The 22849-nt window shown below is 46.0% G+C and overlaps 1 protein-coding gene across 1 annotated transcript in view; it reads right to left on the bottom strand.

Annotated features, from left to right (window-relative positions):
- The window catches only part of DUSP12 (dual specificity phosphatase 12), a 44683-nt gene that overhangs the window by 5704 nt on the left and 16130 nt on the right, over window positions 1–22849 (bottom strand). Inside the window, exons 4-6 of the mRNA XM_082266051.1 lie at window positions 14865–14983; window positions 14062–14152; window positions 773–950 (exon numbers count right to left, since the gene is read on the bottom strand). Of these exons, the coding sequence (XP_082122177.1) occupies window positions 773–950; window positions 14062–14152; window positions 14865–14983 (388 nt within the window). The remainder of the gene's footprint in view (window positions 1–772; window positions 951–14061; window positions 14153–14864; window positions 14984–22849) is intronic.

The following is a 22849-nucleotide window of genomic DNA, read 5'->3' as shown; positions in this document are numbered from 1 at the left end:
CATAGCTGCTCATAGCCACTGCGGCTTTTGGATTTGTTGACTTCTCAGCTGCTACTTGGGGAGCCATAACCGGACCCTGCCAGAAAGAAGATGCAGAGCCAGTCTGTAGTGTTGCTTTGACTACTGAAATCTGCATTTGGTGCTCACCTAGGCACAACAGGTTAGCCATAGGGTGCCATATAGGTCCAGGGCTAATGTCCATCCACCAGTGGAACCCTGACTATGAAGACACCTTAGGATATCTAAGAAACATGGAAAGGTTGCAAACCATTTTAGGGGGTATGCTCACCATGAGGGAGAAATGCTGGAGGGTCCCTATCTTTACTCAATTCCCAGGACCAAAGACACTGAGGTAAGTCAGGGCTATAGCCCTATCTGAGTATCCAGGGTGCTGCCACTCCAGTCCCTTAAGGGTTAAAAATGCAGCACCTGACTGCACCCACAAAAATACTATTTTACAGAAGGTATATAACCTGAGCTTTAAATAAACCTACTTCAACACTCTCTTCTGAATTTTTCACTTTCACGTATCTTATCAAGAACACCAAGTTCTGTTCTTTTAGGGTAAAAAGGCCAATTTAGAGTGCTCAGTTTTAAGCAATATGCTACGATCTTTCATTGCACAATTCAAATACTGATATTAACGCTTATTCATAACTTATGGACATCCATAGGTCATACAGACAAACTTTCTTTGTGGAGTGGACACGGTCTGCCTCTACATGTACAGAGAATGTCTAGGGAAATAACGTTTATAATTTTCCAAATTTACCTGCCCATCCATTACTCCTAAAAGACTTTCCTCCATCCACTGCACAGGTTCTACAAAGTATGAGGTGCATTTGGTAGAGTCTGAGCTATTTAGCACTGATAATCTTTTATAAGCAAACGCCACAGGCCCAGCACCTAAAGAGTGATTTAAAATGCTTCCTGCACGGAATAAGGAACGCCTGGGGGAAAAAAAAAAAACAAAGATAAAAAAACAAAGATAAAAAAAACTCTACAAAATCTATTGTTTCAAAGTACTCATATAACAAATGCTAACACTCACTAACCATAAACTGAACAAAAGCACTAGAATTCAAACCTTAGATATTTTCTTCTATGTGTTACATGAGACTACACAAACTAAACATTGACTCCAGCATGTGCAGAACAGCCAACCTTATAAATGACATGCAACACTAAAAAAAACGGCTGTTAGACTTACCGGAAACAGTGTTTCTACGAACCTTCCCGGATGGCAAACATATGAGAGATGATAGACTCCTCCCTACAGGAAACGTAATCAGATCACAGCTTAAAAGGCCTACCCCCTTCCCCTTGTTCCTCAGTTGTAAAGAAGTAGTTTCTCCAACCGAAAAACACAAGGGATGTATAATCACTTAGGTACTTACCACCTATTGTATACATTCTTCCTTACCCTTTTAATCAGGGCGGGAAGTAGGCCTGCCGTCCTGGAAGGTTCGTAGAAACACTGATACCGGTAAGTCTAACGGCCGGTTTTTTCCTCTTACCTTCCAGGACGGCAAACATATGAGAGGATAATAAAGTAACCATAGGAACAACTGTGTGTCTGAGGCTTTTTCTATAACTAGGGGCACCAGGCAGGGTTGCCCCCTGTTATTTTCCCTCGCTATTGAGCCCTTAGCCGCGCAGATTCGCTTTCATTCTGGCATCTCCGGCTTTGTGATGAACGGCTTGGAAGAGAAGGTTTCCCTTTACGCTGACGATATGCGGCTATACCTTGCTGACCCACATGGGTCTCTTCCCGTATTGCTAGAAGTTATACAACGATTTGGCCATTTTTCAGGGTTTCAGGGTGAACTGGAGTAAGTCCACTCTGTTTCCCATTGATCACAAAAGCCCTGTCCCCCCCCCCCCCCACCCTCTTGCCTCCTGTCCTCTTCGGGTGGTGGACAAGTTTCGGTATCTGGGGAATGAAATTCAACTCCCCCTACCCCGATTCTTTGTGAATAATCTGGACCCCCTGGTTGCCCGTCTGGCCACTCAGACTTTGGTCTGCTCTTCCCCTTACGATACTGGGTAGAATCAATATTTTCAAAATTATTTTTCTGCCACGGTTTTTATATGTGTTAGGTAATTTCCCGGTATATGTCCCTAAACAACGTTTCCAGGTGATAGATTTGCTTTTGATTTCATTTATCTGGGGGGGCTGGGCCGTCAGGATCGCCAGAGATGCCTTACAGTTACCGGTCCCTGCTGGGGGATTTGTGGCACCTAATCTCCGACTTTATTATATGGCCTCCCAATTGGCTCATGTCCATTGGTGGCAATTTTGCCTGCGCAACGTTTCGCTTGAACCTTCTGCGCTGGAAAATCTTAATTCTGATTCATCACATGATAAACTGGTTTCTACATATTACTCTGCCTTATTGCACTCTAAATTTAGGATACTGGAGGTGGTTGAATCTCTTTGGAGAGAGAACATACCGGATCTGTCGGAAGAGGTGTGGCAAGAGGTCCTTCACTTACAAATTCCAGTGGTTATCTCTTCTAGGGATAAAGCTATCCAATTAAAGTTCCTATATAGAGCCTACTTTACACCCACCTTCCTGTACCGAATAGGTAGATTGCCATCCCCGGTGTGTTCAAAGTGCGCTGTTGCTGAGGGTACTTTCTACCATATCTTCTGGGACTGTCCGCCGATACGGACCTTTTGGTCTACTGTGACGGACTTCATTGCTAATCTTACTCAGGGGCCCAATATTTGTAGCCCCCTTCGCTGTCTGTTAGGTTATGTGGATGAGGAGTAGGGATGCACCGATCCCAAATTGGGATCGAATATCAGCGCCGATATGGCCATAATAGCTGGATCGGGGGATCAGTAAAATTAACAGATCCACGGCCGATCCGGTTTTGCTCTTTACATAGCTGTGAGGGAGCAGAGAACAGCTGTCAAAGAAAAAAAAAAAAAAGAGCCTCCTGCAAATGCCTGTCAGTCTCCCAGTTAAGTAAACACAATGAATACAATGTATCTTTTCGTTCCAGAGGAGGGAAGTTTAACCTCTTAAATGCACAATTGTTATAAGGTATCTGCCGATAACGATACCAATTCGGAAGTATTATTTTGTTATAAGCTCACAAAAAACAGTACTTCCGGATCGGACTCGGGATCGGCGATGTCACAAAGCAAAAGATCGGGACCAAAAAAGTCGGATTGGTGCATCCCTAACATTGAGGAGTATGCTCCTAGCCGCACTAAATTGTTTTTGCGCCTGACCTTCTTTTATGCCAGGAAGGCTATAGTGCTACATTGGAAATCTGCTACCCCCCCGGACATGCCATTTTGGATCTCACTTATTAACCAAGTGCTTCCTTTCTATAAAATGACTTATGAAGCTAGAGGCTGTACTAAAAAGTTTCATAAAATCTGGTCCCTTTGGGTTGATTCTAAGCTTACTACTTCTCCACCTGTTACTGAATCCCCTTAAGCTAGATACTGGGTATCCTAGTTTGGTTTTTATTACAGGTTGACCTCTCTATTTGTCTTCATATCCCCTTCCCTACCCCCCCCCCCTCTTTCCCCCCTCTTTCCCCCTTATCCCTACCTGTGTGGTTTCTATTATTGCTTCTCATTTTTTTATTTTTTTATTGTGTTTGTTATGTATGCGCTATGCCCTATGTGGGCATCTAAATCTGTGGCTTTGTTCTCTTTTTATTTACCCGTTCTTTTTCTTTTTTGTAATGGATTATGTATCCTCTGTTATTTTTTGGTTTTGTGTTCTGTTTGAGCATATTTAAATAAAGTTTGCCTTCCGATTCCGGCACCCTATGAACCAGGAGTGAAGAGCGGCGGCTCCGGACATATCAGCTTACTAAGCCGGCTCATCTCCGCTAACAGTTGCCTCCCGCTGATCTCTCCGCTCCCCTCTACCTCTACATGGACCGATTTGTGGTCCACACTACAGCGAGAGGTGCCTCTCCACATCGTCTGGACGGACAGGTCCCAGCACCCCAGGGAAGCAATATGGCCGCCGCCTCACACATGGGGGGACGCTGTTAACCCCGCGCCTCCCGCTGAACTCCATCAGGATCCTCCAGATGAACAATGCCAGCGCCTGGCTCAGGCTGTGGCAGCTCTGTTGTCACCCACCATATCTGCTACGGTGGAGAGGGCTGTCACGGCAGGGAATATCCCAGCTCCGTAAAGAACTGGGAGAACATGCAAAACGGCTGAATGAGGTGGAGCATAGGATCTCTGAGATAGAAGATGACGTGCAAAGCTCCTTCTCTACAGAATCCAGACTGAAGCAGAACCAGCAGTATATATTTGATAAGCTGGATGATCTGGAGAACAGGTCCCGCTCACAGACATATGCGTTGCTCGCATAGCGCAGGCCCTGAGCATCACCATGCCGTGCATAATAGAGAGGGCGCACCGCCTTGGATCTCCCTCAAAGACCGCCCCACTCCTGGCCCAGTGATAGTGCGATACTTGAATTACATGGACAGATCTGCCATACTGAAATCTTTCTTTCCTGCAGATTGGTGGCCATCACCTTCTCCTGTTTGCCGATTACTCGCAAGATGTTGCTCGCAGACGAAAAGCTTTTCAACCTTCCTGCACAGCCTTATTCCAAAAGGGAATAAAGTTCACCTTGGCATACCCCGCAGTACTTCGCTTCACTGAACCATCCGGCACCTCCAAATCTTTCTCTGATCCTGATGAAGCCGCCGAATATCTTCAGCAGCACCTCCACCTGTCTATTGACACCGACCCTCCAGCCGGGCCTTCCTTCTCCCCGGGATCCAGAGACCTCCGCAGCCCCAGGAAGGATTCTCCAAAGAGCCCATATGTCTGGTAAAGCCAGATGAGCATATCCTCTTGTAAGGCGATCTTTGTTCTATATTCCAGGATCACCCTCAGGAACTCAGTTCTGTGTTCACCATCCTAGGCAGGCAGCACCTGTTATCTGGCCCATTTTCTCTCTTTACTACCAGGCTACCTCGCTAATATTGGCGGTGCCATGGCACCAAATCAACCCCCCCCCCCCCCTCACAGTCTTTTTGCTTATTACCATCTCATCCGCAAGCCCACACCACGCCAGTGCGCGTCCCTCAGTAGTATTGTTCATGTAATAGTGTATGGGGCTGTATACCATGTTTTGACTGTTTTCTCTTTTGTTATTCCTGTCCTTCTCGCCCACAGCTTTACCAGAGACCGCACGGTACCCACCACGTCGACAGGTATGCTGCTCTTATGACTCTGCTTAGACTCACCTCCTGGGTGAGACTCACCTTCGTCACACTTCACCGTCTCAACACGTGAGCGGACCAAGCAACCCTCTGGTAGCGCTGTCGTTGGCGGAGTTTCTCATGGGGAAAATAGTGAAGTCACTCCTCATTTTGATATGTTTCCGTTTTCTTAGTTTGACTGTTTTATTCCTAGTAATACCTATATGTCTCAATGGCATAAGTCACAGGTGTGATGTTTACCGCATGCCTACCCTGAGAGGCTATTTCCCTTGTGCCACCTGCAATCTGCAGGTGGTGCACCTCGGCGTCCCACTATCACCCTCCACATAGCACTATAATGTCTTATGCAAAGCCCCCCCTCCCCCCCACCTTGATTTGAAAGTCACTTCATGGGAATGTCAAGGATCTTAGGTCCCCTAATAAACAATTGGCCATCCTTCGCCACTTGAAACGTCTTAAAAAACAGAAATAGCTATACTTCAGGAATCACATCTTCCCTCTTGCGACTTCTCTCGCATCCAAAAACTGTGGGTGGACCAAGTTTTTGGCTCCTCATCGCCCAAAGGCAAGGCGGGTGTCCTGCTCCTTATCCATAAAAATCTCCCCTGCGAGGTTCTCTCCATTGACACTGATACTGATGGTCGGCTCCTTATAGTGAAACTTCAAATCCACGCAAAAGAGTTGGTTATATCCACAGTCCATGCCCCCACACCTCCTACCAAAGCTTTTTTTCACTACCTCACCTCGAAATTAGCCCCTTACCTTCACCTCCCGCTATTGGTGGGAGGTGACTTTAATGCTGTCATCGACCCGGCGGAAGACAGATCGCCTGCCCATTCCCACCCCATATCGCCAAAGCGTCAGTCCCCTACCCTCTTTAATCCAATTTGTTGCCTCGACTCCCCTAACAGATGTCTGGAGAACTGCCCATCCCACTGATAGGATGTATACGTACTACTCTCCGCCCCACAATTCTCTATCGCGTATAGATTATTTTTTGGCCAATCACGCAATGCTACCATACACCCGAGATCCTGATATAGCGGATATAGCCCTTTCGGATCACTCCCCTATTTCAACCTACCTAGAGCTTCAATCTGCCGGGGCTCCCCCAGCCCCTTGGCGTTTCCCAGCGTACCTGGCCAATAACTCTGACTTAGCTGCCACTTTGCAACACACTTGGTCTAACTTCCTGGAAGACAATGCTGCACATGCCGATAATCCTAGCCTGTTGTGGGAGACGGGTAAAGCCGTGCTCAGGGGCAAGATTATTGCCTTCTCTCATCAGCTTATAAGCCTAATGCCAACCACCAATATCTGGCAGGCCAGCGTGTCCCTGAGGGCGGCCCAAGTCCGTCTCTCCCTCCAGAACACGCCGGCACACAGGACTGCATGGAAGGAGGCGAAGAAGTCCGCCTTCGATTTATGGGCCAGAACACAGGAAACTTTCCGCTCAGCGGTCAATGACCTCCAATATTTCAAATTCGGGAACAAGGCGGGTAAACTATTAGCTCGTATGTGTAAAGGCCCTTATATCCCGACACACATTATGGCCCTGAAAGATTCCTCTGGCCACCTGTCCACAGACCCACGCAAAATGAATACTATCATGGAACAGTTTTACACTAAATTGTATGGCCCCAACCCCATAGATCCGGAGGAGGCTCAGGCTTTCCTGGTGAACACATCAATTCCCAAGCTAGATCAAACTCAACTCTCTACTCTAAATGCTCCGATCACTCAGGCTGAAGTAGATTCCGCTATTAAATCCCTCTCTCTCTTGGCAAGGCCCCCGGCCCGGATGGCTATACGGCAGCTTTCTACAAAATGATGGCTCCCTTGATTTCTGCTACGTTAACGTCTACTTACCAAGCCATACTGTCGGGAGGATCCTACCTACCGTCTGGTTTGCAGGCACACATTAAACTCATCCCAAAACCCAATAAAGATGTCATGGACCCGGGCTCCTATTGCCCTATCTCCCTTCTAAATTTGGACGCTAAAATATTATAAAAATTATGGCCAACAGACTGGCCAAACTTATGCCCTCCCTCCTCTATCCCTCCCAAGCAGTATTCACCCAGGGTCGATCTGCCACCTCCAACATACGTAAGGTCATGGCGGTACTCGAACACGCGAAGGCTAATCCCACAGCTGACTTAGCAGTTATTTCCCTGGATGTGAAAAAGCCTTCAACGTCGTCAGTTTTCTTTGGCTTCGTTTAGTCCTGCTTGCCTTTGGTTTCACTGGCCCATTCCTCCACCTGATCGAAGCAATGTATTCGTCTCCCAGTGCGCGTGTGGTAACGTCCCACCATATTTCCAATAGTTTCCCACACACGAAGGGAACCAGACAGGGGTGCCCTCTATGCCCCCTTCTATTTAACTTAGCCCTGGAACCCCTTTCTCGTTCCCTTCTCCACAATCCTTCCTTTCATGGGGTACGAATAGGCCAGGAAGAGGTCCGTTCGGCCCTCTTCGCTGATGATGTACTGCTCTACACTGCCGATCCTGCCGCGGATATCTCCTTAATTAAGAACATATTTGACACTTTCCTTAATTGTTCTGGACTCCGTATCAACTACTCAAAAAGCAAAATTTTGCCCCTTTACCACTTTAGGATTATACAATGGGCTTCCACCTCCCCCTTCAGGGTGGCAACCTCTTTCATCACCTACCTAGGCATTAAAATTGGCAAAACCCCTTCATCTATATATCGTCTGAATTTCCCTCCTTTATTAGCCTCGATAACTAAACAACTTAAACACTGGACGCACCTTCCCCTTTCCCTATTGGGCAGTTGTCACCTCTATAAAATGGTAGCGTTTTCTACATGGGCTAACCAGGGTTTACGTTGCTTTTCACAATTATTTGACCCATCCTCAGGCTCACCCTACAATCCCGATATGGATTGCCAGCGGGCCACTTCCTTTTTGCCCATCAAGCCACAGCCTTCGCTTTATCAATCACAAAACTCAAGTCGGAGAGAATTCGCCCGTCTATATTGGAAATGGACACAAACGATCTCAAACCCGCCCATATTTATAAGCCTCTTCAATTGCGCATTAGCCTCCCTCAAATGGTCCAAATTCCCCTGGGAAAAAGACCTCCCACTAAATGACTCTAGATCTCATATGCTAAGAGGTATGCCGCCATCTGCAAAAATATTTCCAATGAATTTTGGAGAAAACAGCAACTGAAAATAATGCATAGGGCATACTTTCCCCTCTCCACCATTACTTCCTCCCCCCCCCCCTCAAAACATCTCCCCCTCGGGCTTGGTAGGGAATTTCTTCCCTTTCTCAGAGGACTGGGACAAAACTTCATCCGGGCCCGAGCCAAACAGTAAGGACCCCTCAAAAGGTAGTCCACAGAGCTTAGCTTTTGACGTAAAGTCGCCTTCCCACTATTTAACCCAGATGGCTCTCCTAGCTGAATTAATGAGAGCCCCAGTCTTGACTGAGGCTATTACTGACTTAACTGCAGCGTCAGCCAGGTAGGCGACCACTTTCCCTATAACTGAAAGGGAATAGGGAATCTTGCAGTTCCTAGGATTAGACCTGTGAAAGGTGTTTTGAAAGCCTTTCCATCCAGAAATGTGCATTCCTAGCCATGCAGGTTGCAGCTAGAGCTGGAGCCATAGTGGATGAGCTGGCATCCCAGGCTTTCCTTAACAAGAATTCTGCCTTACGGTCCATGACATCTTTGATTTTCCCAGTATCCTCAAAGGAGAGGTCAGACCTCTTCTTACTTGAGATAAGGAGGCGTCCAATTTTGGACTTTTAAAATAACTTTTCCACTTCTTCCTCTTTAAAGGGGAATCTCCTTTTCCATGACTTTGGTTTAACTAGACCTCTTTTAGGAAACTGCCATTCTTGAAGGATTAAATCCTTCAAAGATTGGTGAACTGGTAAAACTCTGGATAGGTTTTTACCCAACCCTTTGTACATTTTATCCTGTGCGGAGGTTTCCTTGGGGGGGTTCTGGGATTTCTTCTGAGGCATAGACAGTCTGAAGGAGTCCCTGTAGTTCTTCCAGACGAAATACATTTGTATTCCGTTTGGTCTCTTCTACCTCACTATTTGGGTCCACCTCGCCCTCATCCCCAGAGCTAGGCTGAGACCTGGCCTGCCACTCTGCATTCTCTAGGCCTTCCTCTTCCCTTGCTTGAGCAGGGGGGAAGACCCTGTGACACAGGCAGAAAAGCAGATGGGCCAGCCTTGGAAAGTGAACTCTCCTGAGAAGACAGGCCCTCTTTAGGAGCTAGCTCACCTGGTTCTGAAACCTGGGGGGAAGCTACAGAGGTGCGAAAGGACTGTATAGTGGCTAACATTTCCTCTTGCATAGATTTAAGGAAATCTTTCATTAACCCTCTTTACCAGCCAATTTGTTAATAAACCTATAACAAAAGGACTTGGTGTGAGAACTAGGTAGTTTATCACCGCAATTACCACATTTATCAGGTTCCACCTGGGGACTCTGCAAGAGAAGAGGGAATAACAGATCACTCTTCTAAACCCCAAAGAAAACTGGCTACAGGTCCTGCTGGGAGCATAGGAATTACCAAGGATTTTAACTAATACTGGTACTAGTCCAAATAATCAGGAAAACAGAACTTACCCGGTCCCAACCTGGTTTTGCCTGTAGCCACCTGGACCGACCTTCCCTCCTCCTTTTCTGCGAGGTGGGTAGCGGCAGGCTTCATCTCCTTTGCAGCTTTCCAGGCTCTTTGGGCCTGGAAGTCTGCCTTCCCAGCTCCATGCGGGTCTGGCGTCTCCTCCACGGTTTCTTCCCTCTTCCGGGTAGCGCTGCGCATGCTCCGACTTCTGACACAGGCCGGAAGTTCCGGTTTCCAAAACGAGGCTTGGAGTGCTCTTTCCGGCGGTCTTTTTGAATTTTCCCAGGGCAAAAAGACCCAGTGTAATAGCCGGAGGAGACCTCTGCTGAACAGCAGGACACAGGCCTAGAGGGACCACCCTGGTGATCGATGGCCAGTGTTTTGGGGGCGACCTGTGAGAAGCCTAGGAGGCAGTAGGTAGAGTGCAGCCATCACTGTCGTTCCTGTACCTGGCTCACAGGGGGACCATCCCACTTCAAGTCTTCAGGTCAGAGATAAAAAAAATAAATGTTTCACTGTGGGATAAACACAACTGAACTGAGGGACAAGGGGAAGGGGTGGGCCTTTTAAACTGTGATCGGATTGTGTTTCCTGTAGGGAAGAGCCTATCATCTCTCATATGTTTGCCGTCCTGGAAGGGGAGAGGAGAAATTGGATTATAATAAGATGCCGCCACAAAAGCATCAGAAGGGTGGTGCCACATCTACACAACCATGGTAATGCAACACTGTACATGATGGAATGAAGGATGGAACTTAGATAGTGTATAAGGAGAACAGGTGTACCTCCTAGCTACCACAATTTTATTATGATGAAAACTATGGCGATACAGAATATCTTCAGTTTATTTAAAGCAAAGTTCCGCACCCCTTAAAAAAATTAAAAGTCAGCAGCTACAAATACTGTAGCTGCTGACTTTTAAATATTAGAACTTACCTGTCCCGGGAGCCCGCGATGTCGGCACCCGAAGCCAATTTACGTATCGGCTCTCGGGTGCCGCCGCCGCCATCCAGAGTAAGGGAACCCGGCAGTGAAGCCTTCCGGCTTGACTGCTGGTTCCCTACTGCGCATAGCGCGCTGCGCTTCGTAATTGGCCCAGCGGCGGAGGAAAAAGGAGGGGGCCGAACTTCCGAGGGACAGCGCCGCGGTGCTGTCTCCCAGGAATTCAGGAATTGTACCTGTCAAAAACAGGTACCCGTTCCCCCCTCCCCCTGAAAGGTGCCAAATGGGGCACCGGAGGGGGGAGGGAAGCAGATCCGCGGAGTTACACTTTTGAGTGGAACACACACATACATATACACACACACACATATATATATATATATACATATATATATATATATATATATATATATATATATATATATATATATATATATATATATATATGTATATATATATATATATACACTACATCTAGTTTCCAAATTGTAGCCATTTTCATGTAAAAAGAATATTGAATCCTATCACCTAGTACCCAGTGTTTGTGGACATCATCCCGATAAGTAGAGACAAGAAGGGTACCCCCAATTGTTTTGGACTGTAAATGCCACTAAACACTGAAAAGAGTATGCACTGAAGTATTTAAAAATATCTAATTTTTTTTGTACACAAAAAGAAAAAAATACTAAATATACAGTAAATGCATATTCCAAACAATAAATGACTGGATATATATCAGAATTAAAATTGCATGCAAAAACAGACCATTTTCAGCACAGAGGACTCCTAGGTACAGCTGGTGGAAAGAACCGGACAGGACCCTACGCGTTTCGGGTATGATACCCTTCTTCAGGGTCAACCAAAGTTCAAAGCACAAATTGTGCCAGAGGGAGTCCATATATGGAGAAAAATGGGCTGTCAATTAAAATGGTAATATACCGAAAGAGGAATGCCGAGTCTCCCATATACATAGTTCACTGGAAAAGGAAGAAAAATAAAGAGTGGTGACCGAACAGAGTGCCCATGGGCGCCACAGTGATCCACAGTTGGTCCGAAGAAGTCCTTATATGGGTATGTGGGCCAGTGTTGGATACCTGTTATAGGTGAGTATTTCGCGTGACTAGAGGTCAACAAAGTAAGGTAGGAGTATCAGTCCAATATATGGAGTATTCCAAAAAATGGAGGTCTGTAGCCTCCTGTGGGAGATGGCGGCCTCTGCGGAGGCCAAACATTTATTGTTTGGAATATGCATTTACTGTATATTTTGTATTTTGTTCTTTTTGTGTAAAAATAAAATTTGATATTTTTAAATACTTCAGTGTATACTCTTTTCAGTGTTTAGTGGCATTTACAGTCCCAAAACAATTGGGGGTACCCTTCTTGTCTTTTCATGTAAAAAGGTCTTATTTGGCCTCTATGCCATTGCAGAGAGTTAGCTCCGTCAAGTATCTGGGGATTCAGGTCTCTCTGGACTTGGCGGACTTTGTACCCTTGAATGTTGAACCCCTCATAGCGCTGACTAAGAGTAAGACGCAGGTTTGGTCTAGACTACCGTTAGGAGTCATGGGCCGTATTGGCTTGATTAAAATGATCTTATTTCCTAAGATCTTATATGTTCTTTGGCACGCACCAGTTTACATTCAGTTGAAGTTCTTTCGGGTCCTGGAGTCTATCTTGAAGTCTTTTGTTTGGGGTTCCTCCAGACACAAGCTGTCCTGGAGGGCCCTGAAGTGTCCTACCAAGCTTGGCGGCCTAGCGGTTCCAGATCTTAGTCTATACTATATAGTGGCGCAGTTGTCCCATTTCTTTTACTTTGATAAGGTAGATAGGCATCGCTTTGAGTCCTTGGTCAGCACTGGTTCCTCCGGCCAATTCCCTCATCCCTTTTGTGATATCCTGCAAGGCCTTCCGGGTGCGATTGGTAGCCCTGGTAGGCACACATATGCGTTCCACAATAAGCGGATCTGGGACTTGGCGGCTGCGAAACTGGGCTGCCCTCCCCTTCACGACGATACCCCTCTGTGGTTTAATAGATGTCTTCGAGAACTCCTGCTGGTTCTGGATCCGCAGATCTGGATACAGCATGGCGTATATCAGCTCTCCCATGTTCTCCGCGATGGCCGTCTTAAACAATTTGATCAATTGAAGGCCGAATTCCAACTACCAAACTCTATGTTTTTCCGGTTCCTCCAGCTGCGTCACGCTTTGCGTGCGCAGTTTGGTGGTACCTACCCCCAGCTGCAACCGTTGGATGTTATTCTGATCCGGCGGGGAGATGAACCTAGGCAATTGATTTCGCTATTTTACGACATGCTTCTTACTCCGTCGGCTACGAAATTGGCGTATTCTCTGAAGCCCGCCTGGGAGGAGTGTGCTGGGGAATTGGATGATGAAGACTGGAGTGATGTGCTGGAGGTGGGTAAGCTGGTGTCTCCTAAGTTGTCTGACAGGTTGACACAAACTTATATTTTACACAGGGTATATCTTACTCCTGTTCGCATGGCAAAGTTTGACCCCTCCCGTAGCCCGGACTGTCCTAAATGCTCTCTATCCGCTGGTACCTTTGAGCACCTGATCTGGCAATGTCCCCAGGTCAACTGTTTCTGGCAGCAGGTGGTTCGGTTTCTGCACGATCAGATGGGCTCTCCGGTCTCACTGGATCCTCGGCAATGTCTATTGGGTTTATTTCCTGATCTAGAGGTAAATAAGAGCACACTGAAATTTATACACAAAACACTGTTTAGTGCCCGGAAGCTGTTAGCGCGCAGCTGGATGCAACCCTCACCCCCTACTCTGGCTGCCTGGATTGCCGAGGTGAATGCTACTCTGCCATATAAAAAGCTTATTTATGTTAATAGGGGTTGCCCTGCTAAATATCATAAGATCTGGGATAAGTGGCTGCAGTCGTCTCTGACGTGTTCCACTTGATAAGTTCTATATATGTAATTTTTCTCTGTTTTATGTTCTCTGTGGTGTTGGACTGGAGCTCTCTGGACCGTAGGAGGACCCTCTCTATGTTTTTTTTTTTTTTTTTTTGGGGAGGTGGTGTGAGATTTGTTTACCTCTCCTTCTGGGTTTATTTTGAACTTTGATGCTATGTCTAACTATTACTGTGTATATGGTTGTGTACCTTTTTATGCTTCTACTTTTTGATGCTTGTTGTGCTTCTTCACAGTTCAATAAACTCGGTTTTTGATTCAAAAAAAAAAAAAAAAAAAAAGGTCTTATTTGGAAGACATACTTAGTACAATTAATATCTTTTCTTAGCAAAGAAAATCCAACCTGCATTTCCTGCAGCGATACAGAACCTCTTTCGTTTGAGTTGTGGAGCTAGGATCCAAAGCAAACACTTCACGTGGCAACCTTTGCAATTCTGAAAGAAGACAAAAAAATTGCAATTAACCTTTAAATGTAGGATACCTCAAAAATGTATATTTCATATATAGCCATCAGCCATAAACATTATGATCACTGACAGGTGGGGTGAATAACACTGATCATCGTATGACAATGGCATCTGAGAGTGAATTGGGGTGTGGAAGGCAGAAAAAGGGAAAGTGTAAGGAGTTAAGCGACTTGGACAAGGGCCAAATTGTAATGTCTAGACGACTAGATCTGGGCAACTCTAACTGCAGCTCTTGTGGAATGTTCCAAGTCTGCAGTGGTCAAGATGTACCAAAAGTGATCCAAGAAGGAGAACACACCTATCTATCCAATCAAGCAGGCCTTTGCACTACTTAGGGGATGGTAGATCTAAAGGAGATTGTTCAATCAGATTATATAGTGTATACAGACTTCCAGGGACATCATTCGGTTTTCATGCCTGCTTGTCAGTACAGAGGGCGGTTGGAGTGAAGAGTGAAGGCAGGTGCAGGGTGTGTACTAATGAGGTCAGCTGGTGAATTACTTCCTGTTTCTTAACAGATTTTACATCCTAAATCTACATACCAGGAAGTCATGAACTTTTAATGGAACAAGCTGGAAGCTGAGGTAAGACCTTGTCCTAAAAAAACACAGAAAGCTTTTTCTTTTCTGCAACAGAAGTACATTGGCACATACAAAAGTAAGCATAGAAATGCATTTACCAGGGTACTTTTCTGTCAGCTTTTGCAGCCGATACTGTTTATAACTTGCACTGCTCATATCCACTTCACAACCCATTGCTTCAAATAGTGCTAGTTGGTGTACAAACTCCTCATTGATTCTGAAATAAGCACATTAAATTTATTTGCACATTGTGAAAATAAACATTTTTATTTTACTATTTTAATACCGGACACTTTCACCCCCTTCCTGCCCAGGCCAATTTTTAGCTCTGTCACATTTGAATAACAATTATTCAGTAATGCAACACTGTACCCAAATGAAGCTTTTATCAATTTTTTCACACAAATTATTATTACAATACAGGATTTATATAGCGCCAACAGTTTGCGCAGCACTTTACAATATAAGGGCAGACAATACAGTTAAATACAGGAGGAATCAGAGGGCCCTGCTTGTTAGAGCTTACAATCTAGAAGGGAGGGTCAAGTAAAACAAAAAGGTAATAAAAATGGGGGATGAGCTGATGGAGAAAATGAAAATACAGTTGTTAGGTGTGGGTAAGATAGGCTTCTCTGAGGGGGAGGGCTTTCAGGGAACGTCTAAAAGCGAATAGAGTAGGAGATAGTCGGACAGATTGGGGTAAGGAGTCCCAGAGGATTGGAGTGGAGAGGCTCTGGAAAAGTCCTGGAGGCGAGCATGGGAGGAGGTGACGAGGGAGCTAAAGAGCAGGAGGTCTTGAGCGAAGAGAATGATTAGGTTGGTATTTCGAGACTAGCCTAGTGATGTAGCTGGGGGTTAAGTTGTGGATGGCTTTGTAAGTTGTTAAAGTATTTTAAATTTAATTTGTTGGGTGAGTGGAAGCCAGTGGAGGGATTGACAGAGAGGAGTAGCAGACACTGAGCGATTGGTAAGGTGGATGAGTCTGGCAGCAGCATTTATGATGGATTGAAGGGGGGCTATCCTATGTAAAGGTAAGCCAATAAGAAGGGAGATACAATAGTTGAGGCGAGAGATGACCAGGGAGTGAGTGAAGAGCTTTTTTGTGTCATTGGTTATAAAGGGGCGGAATTTGGAGATGCTTCGGAGGTTGAGGTGGCAAGATCTGGCCAATGTTTGGACGTGGGGCTTAAAGGAGAGTAGAGAGTCCAGCACTACACCTAGGACCTTGGCATGCGGGGATGGGGTGATAGTTGTGCCATCGATTTTGACAGAGAGATCAGGGGAAGGGGCACGTGGTAGAGGAAAAATTATAAGTTCGGTTTTGGATAGATTGAGTTTGAGGAAGTGGTATGATATCCAGACTGGATATCATACCACTTATATCTAGATCTGCTAGTAAATTAGTGAATGTGAGGAGACAGAGGGAGTGATCTGAGGGGTAGAGAAATAGAGTAACGTGTCGTCAGTATAGAGATGGTATTGGAAGCCATAGTTACATAGTTAGTGAGGTTGAAAAAAGACATCAGTCCATCCAGTTCAACCTATGATGTGTGTGTGTGTTTGCTTTTAACCGTACATTGTATACCCCTGTATGTTGTGGTCTTTAAGGTGCCCATCTAATAGTTTTTTGAAACTATCAATGCTCCCTGCTGATACGACTGCTTGTGGAAGAGAATTCCACATCCTTACCGCCCTTACAGTGAAGAACCCCTTACGCATTTTAAGGTTAAACCGTCTTTCCTCTAGTTTTAGTGAGTGGCCACGTGTCTTGTTGTATTTCCTTACTCTGAATAGTTTGTTCCTTATGCTAGGGTCGCCAGTACAGTATTTGTACATTGATATCACATCCCCCCTCAAACGTCTCTTCTCTAGAGAGAATAGGTTCAGTGCTTGTAGTCTTTCCTCATAGCTGATGTCCTCCATTCCCCTAATTATTTTTGTTGCCCTTCTCTGGACTCTTTCCAATTCCAGCACATCCTTCCTGAGGACCGGTGCCCAGAACTGGACAGCATACTCCAGATGTGGCCGGACCAGAGTCTTGTAGAGCGGGAGAATAATCTCTTTATTTCTGGAGTGAATCCCCTTTTTTATACATCCCAATATTCTGTTGGCTTTGCTTGCAGCTGCTTGGCATTGCATGCCACTGCCAAGCCTGTTGTCTACCAGTACCCCCAAGACTTTTTCCATCCTAGACTCCCCCAGAGGTTCCCCCCCTAGTGAGTAGCTTGCTTTCTGGTTTCTGGCCCCCAAGTACATTACTTTACATTTATCAACATTAAACCTCATCTGCCATGTAGTTGCCCACCCCATTATTTTGTTTAGGTCCGCTTGTAAGGTTTCCACATCCTGTATAGAAGCCTCTCCGATTTTCAAGAACAGAACCTTGGGGGACCCCAACAGAGAAAGGGAGAGGAGGAAGTAGAATTGTATTGAATTTCCCCCCTTTTTATGATTATATTGCGAGGTGAACAACCATACATTACCAATTATGGCAAGTTAAGGGCCAATGCAGCCTTTTTATGGGCTATTGCATGCCTGCCTCTATGTCCCACTAGTGGAGACATGTGGGGTATGTGTCCCTATATTACTTACCTTTCACTGCTTTTAGAAGGTGGTGTGTCTCGCTTTCCTCTACTTCTTGTCTAAAGTTTCATCCCTTTGTATAGAAGGGACACTTTACCATACTATGGTGTTGGTACTGTGTGCGCCCCCACATTTGCCCTTGGCTTCCTTGCATGCCGGTTTCCACCTTTGGACCTCGAGCACAGTTTCTCCGTTTTTGGTCTACTTATTAGTGAAAATTGTTTATACATGTTATGAAATGTACTTATGGTTGTTTTTTCTATCCATCTAGAATACTAAATGAGCTCCTGAAAAAGCGAAATATCACGAAACATGTCGAGCTTCTAATATTGATGCTGACCAATCCCAACTGTATTGGCTACCACCATTGGGCCCTGGGTTGCCAGTTGATCCCAGCTAGCATTAGCTTGTGGTTTGGTCAGTTATTCAATCGCACTAGGTTAATTTTATATGTTTTTTTATATGATATGTATTTGGTTTTGTTTTTGAATAAACTTATTGGATTTTACACGTGTGCCTAAAAAGTCCATGTTTCTCTTGAATTTATACAGAAGTAGAATTGTAAGTAACGCTAACGGTGCGGTTTGAAAAGTAGGAAGAAACCAGCAAAGAGTACACTCATGGAGACCAAAGGCGCGGTGTTTTTTGAGGAGGAGGTGGTAGTCAACCATATCAAAGGCAGAAGGGTCCAGGAGTAGGAGTACAGAATAATGTTCATAGGATTTGGCCGTGAGTAGATCGTTTGTTTGTTTTAGGAGAGCAGTTTCTGTGGAGTGTTGAAGACGAAATCCAGACTGAAGGGGATCAAGAAGGCTACTCTGGGCAAGGTGGTCCCTTAGTCAGTTGGAGCCCAGACATTCAAGGAGTTCGGATAAAAAGGGGAGCGTAAGTTGTGAAGATTGGTTGGGTCCAGCGAGGGCTTTTTAGGTATCGGGCTGACTAGTGCATGTTTTAAAGAGTTGGGGAAGATGACAGAAGAGAGGGAGAGATTGAAGATGCGGGTTAGAGAGTGTAGAATAGAGGCAGAGAGTGGACATACCATTAGCGTGGGAACAGAATCCAGAGGGCAGGTGCTTAGCTGGATGTTAGCAAGTAGTTTAGCAACCTCATGTATAGTGGTGGGGTTGAATGAGGGAAGTAACGATTGTACCTGTGGGCATGAAGTTTAAAAGCGTGGAGGGTATCTGAACAGCAGAGATCTCCTCACAAATTGTATCAGTCTTCTATTCAAAGTGATTGGCGATCTCCAATCAGTGGGTGGAGGTGCTGGAGGACGAAGTAGAGAGTTGACGGGGACGGGATAATAAGTTGTTAATAAGAGAGATAAAATAGGTCTGCTTGGCAGTGTAGAGGCTGGAATTGTATTTTTGGAGGGCAGATTTATATTGGTTGAAATTTTTCTGAGACCTAGTCTTACGCCACAGGCGCTCAAGAGCACAGCTATGCTTTTTCAGACTTTTAGTGATATTTGTTTGCCAAGGTTGAAGGGGTCGGGGCCTGATTCTGTGTGTAGTGAGGTGGGCCTATGTGTCCAGGGAGGCTAACAGTGAAGCGTTGTAGACAGAAGTCGCTAGGTCAGTGCAGGACAGGGATGAGATTTTGTCATAGAGGTGGTCGGTAGCAGAGTAGAGAAGAGAAGGGTTGAAATGGCGAAGGTTTCTACGGGTAACAGTTAGGTGGTTGGAGAGAGAGGAGGTGGAGGAGAGGAAGAAAGTAAAACTAACAAGGTAGTGATCAGAGAGAGGGAAAAGATAGTTGGAGAGGTTGCACGGAGTGTATAGGTGGGAGAAAACAAGGTCAAGGATATTGCCTTCAGACTGAGTAGAAGCATGTATCCAATGCTTTAGGTCAAATGAGGAGTTTAGAATGAGATGTTGGAAGTGGCAGGAGTGTTAGTATTACTAGGGATGTTGAGGTTACCGAGAATGATTGTGGGGATTTCAGAAGAGAGAAAGTAGGGTAGCCAGGCAGAGAAGTCATCAATAAAGTTTGATACCGGTCCAGGGGGCCGGTAGATCACAGCTATCCCTTAGAGAAACCTGGGAGAAAAAAAGACGAATGCAGTGTGCCTCAAATGAGTTGAGTGACAGAGAGGGAGGTAAAAAATTACCCCTTTTTTAGAATGTAGATAGCCCAAGGGATTTTGTAAGAGGCACGGTACGTTTTTGAAGTTGTAATTTTTTTGTCACAATTGTTTAGAAAAAGTTTTTTGTTTTTTTTTAAAAGATACTATCACCAGTATACACTGTATAGCAGTACAGCGTCATCATAACTGGTGTGGTGGTGATCAGGGACCCTGACTGGTGACAGTATTTTATTTTTTTTTCTTTAACATTTTTTTCAACAATTTTCTAATACTACGATTGCTTAGAACAGTGAATATCATGGTTCTATTACATGCCGATGTTGAGGGCATGTGGCCTGCCAGGTGGCATGCTTAAATAAGGGTCCGGTATAGATTTTGGGGGACCCCACGCCAGTTTTTTTTCTTAATTTTTCATTGCCCGCAATATTTTTTTTTACATTCATTCAGGAATGCGATTTTCAGATACAGTTCAGATGTTAATTCTGGAGCCGGGGCCACCTGCATTTCTAATAAATAACTGGATTTTTGACTTACCGTAAAATACTTTTCCCTTTTTGGGACGTCCCAAAGCAGTGCCATAAATGAGGGGTGGGACAGCAGAAACAAGTCCACAAGGCTAAACATAGCCAACCAGGTAACATAGGACTCATCGAAGCAATAAGCGGAGACCCACCTGAGAAACAGAAAACCTCAAGGGAAATTACGGGTCCCCTTAAAAAGCAGCCTGCAAAATTTGCGGCCAAAAGAGGTATCCGCAGATAACTCTTTACAACTTTATAAATCTTTGTAAAGGTGTGAACAGACAACCAGGTAGCCACCTCGCAAACCTGAAGTACAGATGCCGGATGGCGAAAAACCCAGGAAGCACTAAGCGCCCGAGTAGAATGCACCTGAACAGGGAAAAGAGGAACCTGATTCTTATCGAATAAGCCTGTACCACCGTCTGCCTGATCCATCTGGAAACAGTAGCAGCAGATGCAGGCAACCCCTTTCCAGGGCCATCCGTGATCACAAAAAAACAAATCTGACTTTAAAAAGAGTCAGTAGTTGCCAGGTACACCCTGATTGCCCGAACCACATCCCAAGCATGCAATGCAATTTCTTTCTGTTGTTTAGGCTGAAGACACAAAGAGTCTCTACAAGATGTCTTCATGCAAGTGAAAACTGAAACCACCTTCAGAGGAAGGATGGATCCGGATGAAGTACCACTGTTTCCCTATGAACCATCAGATAGGAAGAATGACAGGACAACACCGCCAGTACCGACACCCTGCGCGCAGAAGTAATAGCCACAAGAAGGCCACCTTCTGGGACAAGGTAAGCAGGGGAATCTCCTGAAAATTTTTAAAGGGAGGGTTCTGGAGAATCGACAGCATCAAATCAAGGTCCCAAAGTGGTAACGGAGGTCGCACCGGAGGTACCAGGTGTCGCATCCCCTGGAAGAATATACGCACCAGGGAAAGGGGGGTTAATGGCCTTTGGAAGAATATTTCCAAGGCCGAGACATGACCCTTGATATACTCAAGGCCAACTTTTGAGTAAAAAATCAAACAATCGAGCCACCGAGCAAGAGCGTGGGGGAACCCCAACAGACGCACACAACGCAATATATGACTTCCAAGAACGATGATAAAGCTTTCTAGAAGTCTCTTTCCTCAGTGTAAGCAGAGTAGGAATGACTGAAGCAGACAATCCCCTGTCCTTCAGCACCCGGCTTTCAACAGCCAAGCCATCAAAGCCAGCGACCGCAAAACAGGATGGAAGATTGGCCCCTGACAGTAGGTCCCTCCTGAGAGGAAGTCCCCAGGGAGCGACTGTGACTAGCCTAACCTGGTCGGCGTACCAAGCCCAACGAGGCCGATCAGGAACCACAGGAATGACCGGAATCCCTTCCGCCTCTATCCCATGAAGAAGCCTCAGTAGTAACCTGAGAGGAGGAAAGGCATACAGCAACTGATACAGACCCCACTGGGCAACCAGGGCATCAGTGCAGTCTACCTGAGGATCCCGGGAGCGGGCTACAAAACGCTGCACACTACTGTTGATCCGGGACGCCAACAGATCCACATCTGGAGTGCCCCAACTAAGGCACAACTGGTGGAACACCCCAGGATGGAGAGACCATTCTCCTTGATCCAAGATCCAAGGTCCGTCGGCCGAGGAAGTCTGCCTGCCAATTTTCCACTCCTGAAATGGGAACAGCAGAGAGAGCTGGAACAAAGCGTTCTGCCCATCGGAGAATGCCGCCACTTCCAAGGCCGCAAGGGCACTTATGACACCCCCCTGGCGATTGACATAAGCCTGTGGCATTGTCCGATTAAATGCGCACTGGGCAACCCAGAAGATGTTCGGCCCAGCGAACCAGGCAAAGCCTGATCGCTCTCAGTTCCAGTACATTAATAGGCCAACCTGGATCCTTTCAGGGACCAGATTCCCTGAGCAGAAAATCCGCCAAGAACCCCTCCCCACCCGGATAGACTGGCATCCGTGGTGACAATGGTCCAATAAATCGAAAAGGAAGGACTTCCCTTGAGTGAGCATCAGGGACTGCAGCCACCATATCAGGGAGTCCCTGGTCACCTGGATCTGACTGTCCAGGGAAATTTGATTTTTGTTCCATTTGAGAAGGGTTTCCTTCTGGAGGATTCTCGTGTGGAAGGAGCGAAAGGAACCACCTCAAAGTAGGACACCATCAGTCCCAGAACTCACATACAGGTCCGAAGGGACGACCATTTGCAGGACAGCAACAGCTGAATCGCAGTCTGGAACTCGTGGAGTTTTTCCAAAGGAAGAAACACCCTGACTAAGGGCAATGCCAAAGACAGGCCCAGATAGTCTCCCAAGACCGATATGGGGATGAGAAGGTAAGCATCTTTGGATGGATTCTATCTTGAATTTTAGAACCCAAACAACAATTCAGCTCCCTAAGTCCAGGATTGGACACGCCTTTCCCTCCTTCCTGGGTACTGTAAACAGGTGTGAAAAAAAAGCCCCGGAAAGGGACCACACAAGGAACCGGAACTAATACTGCCTGTTGTACCAGGTCCCGTACTGCCACCAAGAGAGCCAGTAAGCGATTTGGGGACAGCCTCACAGTGGAAGGGAAGAACCTTACCGGTGGGGCAGAGCGAAAATCGATCTTGTACCCTGACCGCATGATCTCGTGAACCCATCAGTCTTGAATCTGGGAAGCCACGGGTCCGGGAACCGGCAAAGACGTCCCCCCACCCCAGATACGGGTGGGGGCACACCTTCAAGGCGGAAGTGGCATTGTCCTCAGGTCTGGAGAGATTTGATTTTAGTTTTCCAGACCAGGGTCGCTTGGAACCCCCCGAGGGAGCCGTGAAGGACTTTGCCTCATCGACTGACCCTGAGGGACGAAAGAACTTCCTGTGTGCTGAAAAGGAGGATCCT

The sequence above is a fragment of the Pelophylax lessonae genome (assembly GCF_965119305.1).
Source record: "Pelophylax lessonae genome assembly, chromosome: 8".
NCBI lineage: Eukaryota > Metazoa > Chordata > Amphibia > Anura > Ranidae > Pelophylax > Pelophylax lessonae.
The sequence above is the reverse complement of the archived record's forward strand: the minus strand, read 5'-3'. Positions and strand labels throughout refer to the sequence as shown.